This window comes from Clytia hemisphaerica, unplaced genomic scaffold, assembly GCF_902728285.1.
Source record: "Clytia hemisphaerica strain Z4C2 unplaced genomic scaffold, Clytia hemisphaerica genome assembly, whole genome shotgun sequence".
Classification (NCBI taxonomy): domain Eukaryota; kingdom Metazoa; phylum Cnidaria; class Hydrozoa; order Leptothecata; family Clytiidae; genus Clytia; species Clytia hemisphaerica.
Window position 1 is genome coordinate 298,958 of NW_027103307.1, and position 17,382 is coordinate 316,339.

At 34.4% G+C, this 17,382-nt stretch overlaps 1 protein-coding gene across 1 annotated transcript; it reads right to left on the reverse strand.

Annotated features, from left to right (window-relative positions):
* Positions 1-15,069: 15,069 nt before the first annotated feature.
* Positions 15,070-15,546, reverse strand: LOC136812254 (epithelial membrane protein 2-like). Its single transcript, XM_067068740.1, has one exon. The coding sequence runs from the start codon at positions 15,544-15,546 to the stop codon at positions 15,070-15,072; it is 477 nt and encodes a 158-aa protein (XP_066924841.1).
* Positions 15,547-17,382: the final 1,836 nt, after the last annotated feature.

Here is a 17,382-nt window from a genome sequence, read left to right on the forward strand (position 1 = left end):
CTTTTATACCTTTTTATGTTAGACATTGTTCGAATAAGAATTTATGATGATCCGTAAAATTTGATGGTTCTTTTGTCCATTTTGATTATACGGTCATAATTTGTTTATTTTAAGAGTGTCGGATGACATCATGCATATATGTTATGTCTGTCAACATCAACGGAAAGTAAGCTCTGATTGGTCATCTTATCACTCCAAAGGAGCTGATTGGCCGATTCAATTCAGCTAGAATGACGTGATACAGCCACTTTAGAAATACGATTACTTAAGGTGTATTTAAAGATATTATGGTTACCACTGATTACTACGTGTCCATGTTCAGCGTATGTCCAGAAGACGTACCGTTACTTTCAATGAAGTGCGAACTCTGGTGTGGTTTTAACTACAGATTTCAATGGCTGTGACTTTATAACTTTAGAACTTTTAAATTTTTTGAATAACGTATTTTTGAAGTCCTTTAGTGTTGTAGTGTCACAGGGTTGTGCAACATCGACATGTGATTTTTATTTTCGGTCCCTCGATCTTTTTCTTTTTATTTCTTTAGCAATTGACTTCGATTTCTTGCTAATTTTCTATACACTCGCATACGCTAAAATATACATACTTCCCGCCACAGAAAACGCTTTATAAGACATTCAAAAATTGTTTCGGAATTAGAATAGTACCGAAACTTACTGAACCAAATTACTCGCTATCTTTTTCAATCGGACAAACAAGGCTAATCAGGCAATGGTCACAACACGGTTGCTCTTTTTTTCACTCGCAGTCTTTTTGCAAAGATTTTCATCTGATCTTCCTCCGGATTTGGCAATCATTAGAATACTGTTGCCTAGAAAAATGTTTCTTACGAGGATCGTTGCATTTTCGTCCATTTTTACCAAATTGCGCAGAAAAGGCTTCCTGAGTCTTGTTCTTTTAATAACATTGAAAAGCTTTAAGAGCTTGTTGGGTAATTTTAGGTAAAACCAGCTTTGTTTTTGAATCAACTAGCCTAAAATAATATTTCAGACTTTCTTATTTTAATATCGGATGAACCAAATTATACAATTTTCCGACATGTAAAGTAACTGGCCCCCAGCATGCAGGTTGAATTCGAAATCTTTCTCAGAATTATTGATTTATAAAAAATTTCAGTCTAAATGTTTGTAAAAATCGCATGATTTTATTCCATGGGTTGTAAAATGGGCTGTAAAAACAGCTCAGAATCTATATTGTGACCCTCAAAGGACTAAATTTCTATAAAAAATATCCCAATCAGGGTCACAAAATTCACAAAAATTCGAGTTTTTACTCCATTTAAGTTTTAAGTTCCCTAAGGGTCCGACCGCCAAAAGCCGGGCGACATATACCCGTCATCTCTCAAACCTAGTACCCACTGGGTGTATTTTTATAGATGAGCCATTGGGCATTGGGTTAACTAAATTCTTTCGGTAAACTGTTTCAATGATTTTCGAATTGAAATTTTTAAGAGACCCAATTCACAGTACTCATGGTATTTTCTTATCGTGACGCTTTTGCTTAAAATTTACATTTTCAGACAATTTTGTTTAGCAAAGGAAGTTTTTCTTCAAAGTGTTCCTCATAGGTTGTGTGGTTTCAAAATACAGGATGTTTTTGACGGTTAGTGACGTCATTCAGAAAAGAACCGAGGATATCTGGCTTCTCATGACAACATTGTCGTATAAACGTGATGAACCTGTTATAACCTGAAAGAAATAGGATAGAATTACTTTATTTGATCATTCCATAAAATAAATGTTTAGCCCACAAACTTTTGAGCTCAGAGTCACACCCCCAATGAGCTCCTTTCCCCAATGAAAAAAACTGGTGAAAAATCACCCACGTAAAAAAACCATCACCACTAGAAAAGATTTTTATGATAGGGATAACAGCTTCAGCAACGAATTTGGTCGCCAGGACAGACCTGGCGTAGTTTCTACACTCGTTTTTTATAATGGCTTAGAAATCTCGAGAAAGAAATTTAATACCCCTCCTCACAGACCCGGTGGGATTTTTCAGCCAGTTGGGGTAAAAAAACGGAGCAAAACTCGATGGGGATTGATATGCTCATGTTTTTAGGGCCGGGGAAATTCAGTGGGGATGGACAAAATGGCACAATATTTTGCAGTAAGGATTTTTTATATGAAAATTTTCAGTGAGGACAAAAATTAGGGTATAATTTTCCCTAGGAACGATATTTTGGGCAATTTTTCCAGTGGCAAAGGGGACCCAGTCAGTCTGTGAGAAGGGGGTGTATTTTACGCGTAATGACTTTTGGGAAATCGCAATATCACATTAAAAGACAAAGAATATTTTTAAGATGAAAAGATAAAAATATTTCAATAAAAACTTTATAACCATGTCACTTCATAAAGTTTGGAAAAGGGATGTGCAGGTTAATCTAGCTCCATTGCCAACAATATGGAAAAAAATCGGAGCCATATTCTTTGGCTAACAAGCTGCTTAGCAAAACTTTCTGAAACTTTTGACTTCTCTCCAAATTCGAGGGACAAATCACTAAGATAAATCTCGTGCACAAGTTTATAAATCAAAAATAAATCAAAAATAAATCATAAATCAAAAATGAATCAAAAATAAATCCTAAATTAAAAATAAGTCAGAAATAAATCAATAAATCAAAAATAAATCAGAAATAAATAAAAAATCTTTCGAAAAAAAAATTGACTTTTCAACTTTTTTTAATTTTTTGACAATGATCTTGATAATCAGTTCGTTATAATTAAAAAAAAAAATTCCATAAAATTACTTCTATTTAAAAATTAGAGATAAATAAAAAATAATCCAAAAATAAATCATAAATAAATCATAAATCAAAAATAAATCAAAAATAAATAAGAAATAACAAATAAATCAGAAATAAATCATGAATAAATCAAAAACAAACCAAAGTGAAGTCAAAAGTTTCAGAAAGTTTTGCTAAGCGGCTCAAAGGCTTCTGAAGAAAGTTACTCGGCCAGTTGACCAAAAATAACACTAAGAGCAGGTGCAAAAGACGTGTGTGCATGAATCCGTGACCCGAAAGTATCATTTGATTTTTGATTTAAAATCAAATCAAATTTCAGAAGAAAATTGATTTTCAATTATCCCTCACCAATTAAAAATCAAATTTCAAACCAATTCTTGATTTTTGATTTTTAAATCAAATATTGCATTTATCTGAGATGAGAGCCTGTTCTTGGGAAGCACACTTGTCCAAATGGGACTCGGTTATCTTTCCATGTCACTGACACACACACATGGTACATGAAATTTTGTCCGACTAAAAGTACGTAGGCAAACATACTGTAATGAATTTCGAAAATCACTTTCAATTTCTGATTTTTAATTTTTGATTTTCTAATCTTCTAAGAAAGACACGCATTCTATTCGAACATTTTTATGAGAATAATAAGGCTCAAAAATGTAAATAAAAACAGTTTCAGCCTGTATTTGAGTTTTCATCGTTGAAACAAGGTATAAAGGTTGTAAGTCTTAGAAATTAAGAACAGTTATGGATGTATCTTCATTAATAATTGTATTAAAAAGTACCATGTCCATCCTTATGAATTTGAGGGTGTTCCTGGGGCTTGGATTTTTGGTGATTCCTGATATGTTCCTGGACCTCTGCGCAAAATATCTTCTCTACACCATTTTTGTCCGGGTAGTTATGCAATTCTACCTGACTATTTCCTTCGTTATTACCATTGTTACACGTGGTAGGTTTGTGTACCTTTTAGAAAGAGGAACGTAAAGAGGAGAGAATCTTTTAAATTTGGAAAAGAAATTGTGTAAGCGATTTTCCTTAAATGCTCCTAATAATCATAATTTGTTGCTTTAGTTAAAGAAAAATAATAAGTTCTCTGTTAGTTTATCCGAAACAATGCGGTATCCGATTTACCTTAGGGATAAAATAAATGCAAAAATAAATTAATAAATTAATGTGGAACAAGAAAGCCTAAGTAGCGTTTAGGCGGCCCAGTAGTTTTAGTAGTTTCAACATATTTTATGTTGCAGAGTCACCATTCAACTTATTTTAGATTTAAAGGAGGAAATTCTTTCGAATCGGGCAAACAATTAATAAAGACATGATAAAGAATTATTAAGTGCTTTAAAATTTATTCTTTTGACTAATGTATCTTTTCCGATTTTATGGGAGAGATTTGACCATATTCGGAAGTGTTACGGCTAGTTCGAAACACGGGTCACGGGCACGGGTTACGGGGAACGGGTCACGGGGTGACGGGGCAGCTCTGATCAAAGTAATTCAAACAGAAAATGTTTTAAAAACGCTAAAAATTATCGAAAAAATCAATTTGAAGGTGTTTTATCCACGTATGACTATTTAAAACGTCAAAATCTAACCACGTGCTTTCCACGTGCTTTCGAAGTTTGTGTCGTGTACAACGCAGACCAGAAAACACCGCAACATATTACATACATATAACAAGCTTATATTATCAATAATTCCCTCTTATTGCTATATACATGTTATATGTTATACGTAAGTAATATACATTTTACAATTCCCATCACCTGAAAACCGAGCTTTCTCAAGAAAATGATAGTGTGGCTATTGTTAAATCATATCTCATTATATCCCCTCCATCACCTTGAGTATGAATTTAATTTTAATGTATAATAACGTAAAAATGATGGTAATTTATAAATGTGTCAATATTTTCCACCTACCATTATAAATTTTCATGAAAAACATGAAAAAAACGACCAAATTTCAACAAAAAACGGTATCGCCTAGCAGAATTTCAACAAGAGATGAAATCGAAAATGTTGCAAATCGATGTACAGAACAAAATTGCATAAAAGATGACGACAAAATGAGATTAGAATGTCATAAATGTCAACGAACACTGCATTATGCATGCACAGGACTACCATCTTACCAAATACAAATGTTCCTGAATAAAGGCTATCGAAAATACCAATGCATAAATTGCTGTTCCATCGATCAAGAGCTACACCGAAAAATCTTGGACCAATCAGAGAAAATCAAAAGCTGCACACATAGCCGTAAAGAAATTGAAGCGTGCGAAAATATTATCAAGGTGAAAAACGAGAATGAAAGGAAGTTGAATGTTGCGGTTAAAGAATTACAAGCTAGATGTCAGGGATACGTTAAAGAAAGGAACCATGTTGCCGATACAATTCAAGCTCAATTTTTAGCGCTGGAAACTAAACTTACCACTAAAATCGAAGATACAATGAATGCGAAACCTACAGATAACAAAACGAAAACAAATTCAAAGAAAAGTTTTGCCGAAATCACGAAAACCAATGACGAGTTAAATATATCCAGCATGAAACAAATACTTCGCAGCGAAAAGGTCGAAGAACAAATGGAAGAACAGAGAAAGCAATCAAGGGAAGCTAACATCATCATCCATGGAGTGGAAGAGAATGGCAATAGAGATGAAAATGATTTCGTAAACGAACTCCTAAACGAAGTTAAAATAAACACAGAGCCAACTTACGTCTCCCGTATTGGTAAAGAATCAAATCGTACACGACCAATCAAAGTTGTATTTAATGGCGGGCATGTAAAATACAAATTCATGAGAAACTTAAGGGAATTGAAGCAGTACGACAAGTACGCCAACATGAGCATCACAGACGATTTAACAATAATGGAAAGAGACCAAGTAAAAGAATGGAGAAGTAAAGCAAACGAGAGAAATCGAGCAATGCCGCAGAGCGATTACAAATGGAGAGTGCGAGGAAGTCCTCAAGGAGGATTATATTTAAAAAAGATATTTTGTAAAACAAGATCGGTTTAGTAACCTTTGTAATAAACCAAACCAATGTATGAGCGATTTATAGAGGCCCATGTGCATGCACGGTGGCCTGGAAATCTGTAAAACATTATTATTATTATTATTATTAATAAAAATGACGTAATTATACTCATATCTCTAAAACCACTATCTGGCCTATCTTGCAGCATTTAATCATTTTAAAACATGTCAATCCAGTCACATGATTAGCATCCTATTGAGTATGAAAAAACATTTTGCTGTAAATTGGTTCAGAGGTCTTATATTTCATGATTTTGACAATAGTTTGTCATTCAATATCATTTTGTCAAAATTTGTGGGTGACCAAAGGGTGACATATTATTTAAAAAATTTTCATGATATGATAATACTATTCATATATAATTGTTTCAGACATACTATACTAGTAGTAGTACTATTATATGTGTTATATAGTACGTGTTATGAATTATACGTCATTATATCGTTATATTTTTTCCGGTCTGTAATTTGTATGCCCCGTGACCCGTGCCCCGTGACCCGTATCTCGTGACCCGTTTTTCGAACTAGCCGGAAGTGTTAATCATTTGTGGTTTTTTTTTATGCATGTAATAGTAAGTCATATAATTCGGTTTTTAGCCTGGCCTCGTCAATTGATATTTGCGCACACAGGCCCCGACAAAGTCAAACCTTTTCGACCAGTTGCGTTTTATAGACCCATTCCACTGCGCGCTAGGTCAATTAATACACCAATTCCCTAAAGTCACAAACAAACGCCGAGTAAATAAACTTTTGATTGGCTGAGACATGCAAAGATTACATCATACTCTGGACATTTGAAATGACAGCAGAATTAACAAAAATGCGGATTATATTAATGCGAATTACACAATATTAGGAATTGCGGGTTAAATATTGCGAATTAGGGCCAAATTCGCATTAATTAATCCCGCATTTATTAATACCGCATTAATTTATTCTCACATTAATATATTCCCTAAGCTAGCGAAAAACGCATTTTACATGCTTTTTATAAGAATTTACTTTAACCCTATTGGCCCCAGCCTTTTTTGGTACAGATATTCTCCATCACGACACAAACTTCAAGGAAGAAAAAAATTTTGATGACAACATCCAAAAAGCGATGTCATCAGCAAATTTTCACCTGTTGGAAAAAAGTAAAAATGTAGCACCTGACCCCGAGAATGCAGTAAACCCCGAAAATGTAGTTTTTTCATTTTTAGCATTGTAGCCCTAACGATAGTTCAACTTCATAAAAAGTTTTTTTCAGAACATACTGCAGCCTATTTATTATCATTTATAGACATTAAATTGAAACTTGGATTAATATTTTCCAACAAAAATCTGAATCGAAGTTGATTGATACTTCCCAAATTGAGGATTTTTTTAAATAAATCTTCTCTAAAATGAAATCTATTGGAATTAAGTTATGATGATGGGGTATTTTCTTACTCCTAGTGAACTAAGAAAATGGGGTAGTTACACCCCCATATCACAGACCCGGTGGGACCCCTCCGAAAAATCGGCCGAAAATTTGTCCCCGGTGAGAAAATTAGTCTGAAATTCCATCCCGCTTGAAAAACTACACTGAACCCTCATCCCCACTGGGAAAATCATTAAAATTTTGGAAATCCCCACTGGATCATTGAGCTGTAAACAATAAAATTCGAAATCCCCACCCATTAAAACTAGGGTTAAAAAATATTCATAATGAAATTGGTCGAAAAGATGAGAGCGTCATATTGACATGCTGGATTTTTATCAATGACAAAAATTTTTTATGAATTGAATGAATTTCTCAAATGAACATCTTTTAATTAAATCATTGTTATTAATTAATCAATTAACATTTTATCGTTTAAAGCATTTCACTTTCATAAGTTTTCCAATTTCTTTTTAGCATTTTCGAGATTTTTTACGAGAGAATTCTTTTCAAGTTTTGATTTGAAAAATTTAATAATATGCCTCGAATGCTTTGGGTTTAGAATACTTCATCATGAAACGAAAAAGTTCTAATAATAATTGTACGAAAAGTTTCTTAGATTTACGAGACGATGTAAACTTTTAATCAAGTTTGTAATTTAAAACAATATCTTTATAAATGCAAACAAAGTTTGAATCTGACATTCAAATGTAAAAAACGAAAAAAATAATGAAAATTTGCATTTCAAAATCTTTCCTCAAAGTGTGATGAAAAAATTTCAGGTATAATTCCCAAACTAGATGTTACAAAAATGATCCTACAAAAATGTAATCAATTTTAACAAACGGCAATAAAGTTGTCTTTTTTTGAAGAATAAAATAAATCTAATTAAAACGAAAGAGATTATTTATGCATTTGCATTTCAAAATTAAAATCCCTTCCTCAAAGTGTGATGAGAAAATTTCAGGTATAAGACCTAAAAAAAGTTAAAAAAATGATCCTACAAAAATGAAATCTGTCTGAATTTTTTGCTCTGAAAAAGGATGAAAATGCACTGTAAGGGTATGAATTTCACCGATTTTTTGCTACACTGTAAGGCTGCGATTCTAAAAGCCAATTTGTTCGCCACACATACCGTCAGTCGGCAAACCCAGTGCGCCCCCCGGGTTTCTTTTGTTTATGTAAATGTATATTAGAAACACTCACATAGGCTGTCTAGAAAGGGAAATTAATTTTCTTAATAATAGTTGATCATCAGTCAAAGTACACTATTCTTTATAGAAAAACGTACCGTGGCTGAATTGGACCTTGTAGTTTCAGTTGTGTTTCTTTTGTAATACGCAGCCGCACGTTTTTGTTGAGAAACGCGGCCGCATGTTGAAATATGTGGGAGCATCTAAAAAAGCGCGGCCGCGTAATTAAATTACACACCCATGTGTTATTCTACGCGGCCACGTGTTTCTGAAAAAAGATGCGGCCGCATGTTCCTGAAAAAAGACGCGGCCGCATGTTTCTGAAAGAAGATGCGGCCGCATGTTTCTGAAAAAAGACGTGGCCGCATGTTTCTGAAAAAAGACGCGGCCGCATGTTTCTGAAAAGTGACGCAGCCGCGTGTTTCTGGACGACTATAGACCGATTCGACAATAAATCAAGTCAGCGATTATCTTCAATCAAACCTCAATAAAGCTGTGAGACGATCCTTGGGGCCAATGGCTCAGAAGGCTCAAAAAAGACACTGCGCACTTCTGAAAATTTTTTTTTTGAGAGTTCTAGTGAAGCTTTCATACCTGTATGGAAAAATATATTCTGGTCCAACTCAAATAGAGTCCGAGTTACAAGAGACGAGTTGAGTTATCGAGTTATTTAATCTAAGAACTGCATAACACATTTTTTTTTTATTTGAAGCCTTTGGATGTTCTTAACTTCTTGAGTTTTAAGCCTAAAAATGTTCTTAACATGTTCTTATTTTCGCCATTTTTTATATAAGTCGTCGTTTGATATAAGTTCCCGCACTAAGATTCTTTTGACACCTTCTAGCGGAAAAAGACCAGGACTGGAAAGTTAGGCTATTTCATCAGTAAACACCAACGAAGTATAAGCCCGAAGGACTAAAATCTCTTTGAATGGGAATTGGGAATTGAATGGGAATTGAAACAAGCAAATCTCATCAAAGTTGCGTGCTTTTGAGCGGTTCACCCTGATTTTCACAAATGACTAGATTGATACTAAAATTTACCGCCGAATCTCGTAAAAAAATATCTATCGAAATCAAAGGAATTGCTAGATTCAATCCGTCGTCAAAAATACAAGGCATATTATAAAGATAAATTACAAAGATTCCGGAGCGGGGACAAGAATCTTCGTGCGGAAATACGATGGCCCCTAAGGCTCACGGAGTACTTTCAGCTCTGACACACTTCCAGTTCACAAATTTTATAAGAACTGGAACTGTCCTGGGGTCAATGGCCCAGAAGGCTCAAACAGACACTGCGCACTTCTGAAAATTTTTTTTTTGAGAGTTCTAGTGAAGCTTTCATACCTGTATGGAAAAATATATTCTGGTCCAACTCAAATAGAGTCCGAGTTACAAGAGACGAGTTGAGTTATCGAGTTAATTAATCTAAGAGCTTAACCATACACTTTTTTTTTATAAGAACCAGTAAAACTTTTCTGAGGCTCGGTTGTTCTTATTTTTTTGACAGTTTGAGCCTGAAATTGTTCTTATTCTGTTCTTATTTATAGGGTAAAATTAAGGTATTTTAGACGTTATACCCAATTTTTACCCTTTTTACCCTTTTTACCCCTAAATTGCTTGAAATTTAGTATTTCAGGCTAAGCATTGTTCTTAAATTGTTCTTATTTTTTGGCGATTTTGAGCCTCATTGTTCTTATAAAATTGTTCTTATAAAAAAAGTGTACTCATTTTAGTTTTTTTACATTCACACTTTTTTAAACACCCGGTATCTATGCGCAAAGTACCTCTTTTCAGAGGTTAAAAATCTTAAATCAAATATTATAAATTTAAAGTGATTTTTAAAATTCATTATTGTACGCTTGCTTCAGTCGGACAAAATTTCATGTACCATGTGTGTGTGTCTGTGACATGGAAAGATAACCGAGTCCCATTTGGACAAGTGTGCTTCCCAAGAACAGGCTCTCATCTCAGATAAATGCAATATTTGATTTAAAAATCAAAAATCAAGAATTGGTTTGAAATTTGATTTTTAATTGGTGAGGGATAATTGAAAATCAATTTTCTTCTGAAATTTGATTTGATTTTAAATCAAAAATCAAATGATACTTTCGGGTCACGGATTTGCATGTTTCGTTCATTCAATTTTTGACGACATTTTTGGTCAAAAAATTGAATTTCAATGGTAATATTCAATTTTCAATATTCGAGCTAAGAAATTGAAAATTGAATTTTGATAGCAAATTTCAATTTTTGTTTTGTTTATTGCCAGAAATGAACTGAAATTTTAAGTATCATCTTTGATTTTCTAATATAAACTTCTTGCATCGAAAATTAAAAATAATATTTTCAAATACTGAAAATTGTGTCGTGAAAAATTGAATTGACAAAACAAAACCAATTTTTTATCACGCTTGCTTTTCCATGAAAACAGATGCTCAAAACAAGTAGTGTTTCATCGGTACCAAAAAAGAACAAAAATGTAGAATGTTTTATTGTTTGTTGCTGTTCCCAGATCTTTTCCAGTTTAATTTCCTTCTGGGTAAATACACTATGACATAAATTTCACGTTGGAATAATTTCCTTTACGTAATATATACTCTTCGGATACTCTTTGGTCTTTGTCTGCAAACACAGTCCTGCAGTGTGCCTTTTTTATTGAGCAACGCCCTTTTTTATAAGAACAATTTTACAAGAACACGAGGCTGGAATTTAGGCCAAAACCTAAGAACAAATTAAGAACAATCTGAGCCTCAGATTTCTAAAAAAGTACTGATTTTAAATCTATTTTAAGTTCTCAAGTAAAAAACATCGTAAGAACATTTAAGCCTGAAAAATTCAAAAAATTAAGAACAGCCCAGCCTGAGCCAAAGTATACTTACTGGTTCTTATAAAAAAACTTGTAATTATTTAGAAAGTGCATGATTAAGTCTTTAGGATGCACAGGACTGTGTTAGGAATTTCTTCAACCTCAGTGGCACAACTACTTGTCAACTAAGGAGGCCCCTCCCAGCGGACCCAAATTTCACGCATTCACGCAAAAATTTTTCGCAATTCACGCATTCACGCAAGTTTTTCTCGAAATTCACGCAAACCCAATTTTTTGGGAAATCGGGGAAATTTTTCGGAAAAATTCGGGGAAAATGTCAAAAATAGAGGTCTTGCACATTTCGCTAAGTTACGTAATTTACGTAATTTCCGCCATTATGGAGTAAAACGTTCGATTTGCATAAAAAAGTATGACAAGATGACAAGGCTGTACTCGAGATATTATTCGACCGGATCTGGTCATGCACTTGAGAAAAACTTAACTCAGTAGTGATTTTTTCCTGTAGACCTGACTATAAAACACTGTGTTTGGTAGCGTCATAAGAAGCCCCCAAATAGAAAGCGTTACGTAATTTTTCAACTTTAATCACATGCCATCACGCAAAATATTTGATTCTTCTAACTTGTCACGATCGTTTGGAAAAAGGTGAAGCTTCTGCAGTTAACGTATCGCGATAGTAAGTGAAAAGATATGAGCCGCAGGCGAATTTTTGTACAAATGATAGCTTAGCTCAGGGGTAAGGAGGCGCAACCATGGTTTACGCAGAGAGGAAATTTTTGAATTTCTGTCACTCGCGTTTGGCTAAAAATGCTCTCTTTAACACTTTTGAAAAAGAATGTAGTCTAAATTCGTTAGAGGCAAGGTACGATCGCTTGATAGCTTGTAAAATGAGGTAAAAGAATGAACATTTGTTGCGAGCGAAGCGATCAAAAAAAATTAAAAAGAAAGGTTTTAATCAGGGCTCGCGAATTTATTTCCTAACGTGGAGGGGCCGAAAACATAGTGACTAATGAGGCGCAACCATGTTTTGCGTCGACAGGAGAAAATTTCTATTTTAACCTTCTGAGGTGCTTAAATACGACTCCATTTAAGACTAATTTCACCAAGAAATCAGGTTATCGAAAGTCATGGGTAAAAATTTCTTTGAAATAAGTCTCTTTTTATTTGCAAAAACGTGGTGAAGTCATGGCCGCCTCCTGCCCCCAGTGACTCTGGTGCTGGCTGGCCCTGGCCCTGGCCCTGGTCTTGGATCACTCATCATGCATATCCATGGTTTTATCTTAAAAAAACACTTTCAAGGGGGCAAATTAGAGTTATTTAAGATTCGAGGGCCAATACATGTTTGGCCCGAGCGAAAAAATCTGGAAATTTAAGGTGTCTAGATTGCTAGAAAGCGCATCTAAATCATGAATCGTTTTAACTTTTAAAAAATAGAGAATTTGAAAGTTGCTTATTTTTTTGTACACCTTCACCTGGCATCCCTTGAATTTGGAATAGGTGCGCACTTTGGGGTTTTCTACAAACTGTGAAAAGGAAAAATTCACGCGTTCACGCAAAAAACAGGGCAGATTCACGCATTCACGCAATAGAAATATGGATTTTCACGTTCACGCAAGTTTTTTCAATTCACGCATTCACGCAATTTTTTTTCGATTTTCACGCATTCACGCAACCAAAAAAGCCCATTCACGCATTCACGCAAACCGCTGGGGGGCCCCACTAAGGGACCTTTGACGTACTGCGTAATCAGAAAGTTTCAAATGACCTAACTCCTTGAGGTAGAGATAAATTAGACTAACAAAAAAGCGACTGAATAAAACTATTGTTTCCTTCGTCTTCTTTGTAACTGATTGTAAATCATTTTCAACTTTCAATTTTTTATCCGAGACGTCTTTTTTACAAATTGGTTTGGTTTTATCAAATTCAATTTTTCACGACAGAATTTTCAGTAATTGAAAATATTATTTTCAATTTTCAATGCAAAAGTTTATATTAGAAAATCAAAGATGATACTGGAAATTTCACTTCATTTCTGGCAATAAAAAACTAAAATTGAAACTTTTAATCAAAATTCAATTTTCAATTTTTTAACTCGAAAATTGAAAATTGAAAATTACCATCGAAACTCAATTTTTTGACCAGAAATTTCGTCAAAAATTGGTTGAACGGAACATGCATGCATGAAAAGAGTTGTTGAGATAACTAAATTTGAAAAATTCTGTCATCACAAAACAATAAAACTTCCACCAAAAAAATACTTCTAGTTTAATTCGAAACTTGAAACCATTATATTCAAGGGCATTATGAGTGCCTTAAATAAATAACTACGAATTATACAAACAGCTTAACAACGAGATATTAAATCACTACTCTTGTATCCCGAATAAGCAGGCGGTAGAAAAATTTTCTAAGTTATAATAAGCGGGGGATGGAATAAGAGGGGGGCTAATTTGAAGACAGAATTTTTTTTAACTGATATCAATTTCAACAACAAAAAAGAAACTTTCACAAATGAACACGTAAAATAAGAACCAATACAACAGATCTGTAAAGTCCGAAGGGCTAGATTTGCGGCTTTTATCGAAAAGTGAAGCCTAGGTTTGGAAGGATTTCCTACCAAAGTCACGTGACTAAAATATGCAATTTCACCGGTTTGAGAAATGTGAAATAGCGTTTGCCGCCTACTTTTTTTGATCTCGCGCTCCGAAAACAATTAAAATGCTAGATCCTATCCATCGGCACGAAATTTAAAAAGTCAAATTTTTGCTTCACTTTTTTTTGCTGGAGAAAGCTTAAAGTTGCCTATCTAGCCTTTCGGGCTTTACAGATATCTGTGACCAATGCCAATACTAACAAAAAGGAAAATTTTTAACAAGTTTAAGGTCTATCTGCACTGTAATAAAATATTGAAGTATTTGAATTTAATTAGCGGGGGGGGGGGTCTTAATAAGAGCGGGGGGTTGGATTTCTTTTTCTCTTAACAATTAGCAGGGGTCTATTCGGGGGGACAAGAGTATGAAGTACAAAAAAGTATAACATTTAAGTCAGATACAGGATTCTAGGAAAACTACCTTCGTAGATTTTCCCCATAAATTTTGACCAACATTGAGATTATGTAACCTAACATGACTTTGAACTTTATAAATTTGCCAATTGTGGCCATTGATACCAACTACTTTAACACCTTCAAATTTAAGTCCCTTTAAAGTCCTCATTGGGTTTTCAATAAAAGAATGTTATCCCCACTGTTGGGAAAAAGTTTCACCGGGGCTGTGAGACAGGGGCGTAAAAGAGGCTGCGGTAAAACAAAGAAGATCAAGCCTATGTGATATGACAAAGAAACGGTAATACTATTTTGAAGGTCCAGGATTGATGGAAGAATAAGTTTCAAAAACATGCATTGTGTGAGTTTACCAAATCTCAATGTTATTGCAATTAATGGGAAATCGATTCCATTTCGTGGGGGGGGGGAGAATTTCAATCTTGCTAGGATTTTGAAAAGTTTCTCGGCAAATTCAAGGGTATTAACATATTAAAAATTATTCTTTTGAACGAAGACTTCAAAATTTTGAGTAAATATTCGCTTTGAGGGTCATTTTTTTTTTAGGGTCAACCTTTGGAGGAATGAGAACTTTAGAGAACAAAATCACAATTGATGATGTGATATGATGGCTTCAATTTATGACAGTGTCTACTTTAGTTATTGTGCAATAGCTCTTATCATTCGAAACTTCACAGCAAGCCAAAGTAATTGGGACAGAACTTCATTTTTTGATTTCTTCTCCATTATTTCATGCAATCCTGTAAAGGTTCTTACCAAATAACTTGACCTCGTTTAATATCCATATTGATAGAGGGTTAGAAAGCCTACAACCATACCTATGAAGGCCATACCAGTTGATATCCATGCCAAGATAAAAGACCAACCGAAGTCAAGGCCAATCGTACTTTTTATGTTGCTTCCGTTCTCGTCAGTGTAAACCGCCAGTGCGATGATGCTGCACAACACACATGCCAACAAGAGAAGGGATGCGGGTACACCTGTCGTCTTCTCTGTTTTGTACGACAAAAAAGCTGCCAAAGTACCGAAGAAAGCCATCAATACCGAAAGAACGGAGAAAGCGCGAACCACTTCGTGCGTTGATGTCACTTTGGATAGCTTTACACAAATACCGTTTGCTAGGTAGCATGTTTTCCACAGACCTACTGATTGGAACGCATCTTTTTGCCACACTGGACCATAATTACTGACCGTCATGCACACCAGTGTAAAGAAAGCAAAACCGAGTAATAGCTTTCGACGAATAGCCATTTGTTTTATTTGGCAGATTCTAAAGTAAAAAGGACAGGCATTACACGATCTTCAAAGGAGAACAAAAATTGATTGAAGGCAAAGTTTTAGGGAAGATGAGAAGCGCACGCACTGTACTCTTAGGTTCCAAATAAACGCCCCCCCCCGCTTGTTAATTTTTCGAAAATTTTCTAAACCCCCCCCCCGGACCTTATTAGGACCCCCCCCCCCGTTTATTAATCTCTAAGAATATTTTCAGCTGTCAAAGAGAAGGCCCCTTATTTTGCTCTAAATAGCCTGATTTTAGCCTTTTTTTACCTTATTTTTGAGTTTCAGAAGTACAATTTCCAACCCCCCCGCTAATTAGGTCCCCCCCGTTTATTAAAATCTAGAAAATTTTCCAACCCCCCTGTTTATTCGAACCCCCCCGTTTATTTGGAACCTTAGAGCATACAGTTTGTATAGCAAGTGAGATATCTGCGCTGGTGCGTTTTCCCGATTCTCTCAAATGTAGCGGATAAAGTCTCACTTTTAGGTTTTATATCCTATGAAGAAACATTTAAAAAGATCTCTCGATATACATAGAGTATATATATATTGAACTTAAAGCCTCGAACAAATCTTTAATCTTTTTCTAAAGCAAAAAAGGTGAATCCTTAAGGCCTCTGGATATACCCAATTTTTCGATTTTACACTAACTTAAATGGTAATTTCTGCATTGTAAAAAGATTAATGTATAACTTTTTTTATATGTCCGTTTAAACCTACCTTTTTAGAATTTAAAAATCGAAAAATTGAAAAGAAAAAATTAAATGAAGAAGAAAACGAAGAGTTTTTCGAAGAGGAGTATTTCACCTTACAAAATCCTGATCTCGGTAAAAATCTAATATTTTGAAATTTTTTTTGGTTCTGATGATGTATCTATTTTAATTTAGTATCTAAAAATACAATTTCGGAAAATTTTTGTGAAAGTATCTTTCCTTTAAAATCTCCAAAAAACCTCATTTTTGGCAATTTTCTCCACTAAATTTCCATACGAAAACAGCTATAGCTTGGGATGTAGCCAAATAGAAAGATTTTCCGAAAAAATGTAAATAAAGAAATTATTTGTCATTAATTTAAAAAAAGTTTGAAACAATAAAATGATTTCCCCAAGGAGATTAGGCTTTTTTTGTGAAAAGTATATGAATAGCGTCGTTATAACGTTTTATTAAGGTCCATGCCACAATTATTCCTTAATTACTCATGATGTAATTACTTAAATTCATTTTTTCAAAAGCAGTTTGTTCTTAAACATGTCAAAGAAGCGAAAACCATAAGGTTTTATCTTTAAATTCTGAAATAGATTTTTCACTATGACCAGAGCCCTTAGATTTGCTCTGCACTTAAAATGACTGAAATATTTACGGACATCAAAGAAGCGCCTGATGCCTATTCAATAACCAAAATAAATGTTCTTTTTGGAAAGGCACAAGATCGCGAAAATCCTCTGATAGCAAAATTAAGTCCCCGATGAGCTCAACCATGAAAGCATGTATCCCTTTTTGAAATCAACGGTAATACACCTTTCAGAAAGTGATTAACCACCCCTAAATAGATTTATTTGACCAATGAGTTACGATGCAAACCACTCATTTATCTACGGGGGGGGGGGGTACTTAGGCAAAATGGGTGCCGGGTATGTGCGAGCCATAAGGGTACCTTTTCTCATTCCTCAAAAGTCTCTCAAAGGGGTACAAATTCAAAAGTTAGTCTCTGAAAGGGTCCCATAATCACGAAAATCAAAAATTTCTCTCTCAAAAGGTCACGATTTCCAAAAATTTTGACCAAAATTTGGTGAAAATCAAACCAAAATTT

What these genes read in the sequence shown, in the direction of transcription:
- LOC136812254 (XM_067068740.1), bottom strand. Translation starts at nt 15,546, where the DNA reads ATGGCTATTCGTCGAAAGCTATTACTCGGTTTTGCTTTCTTTACACTG.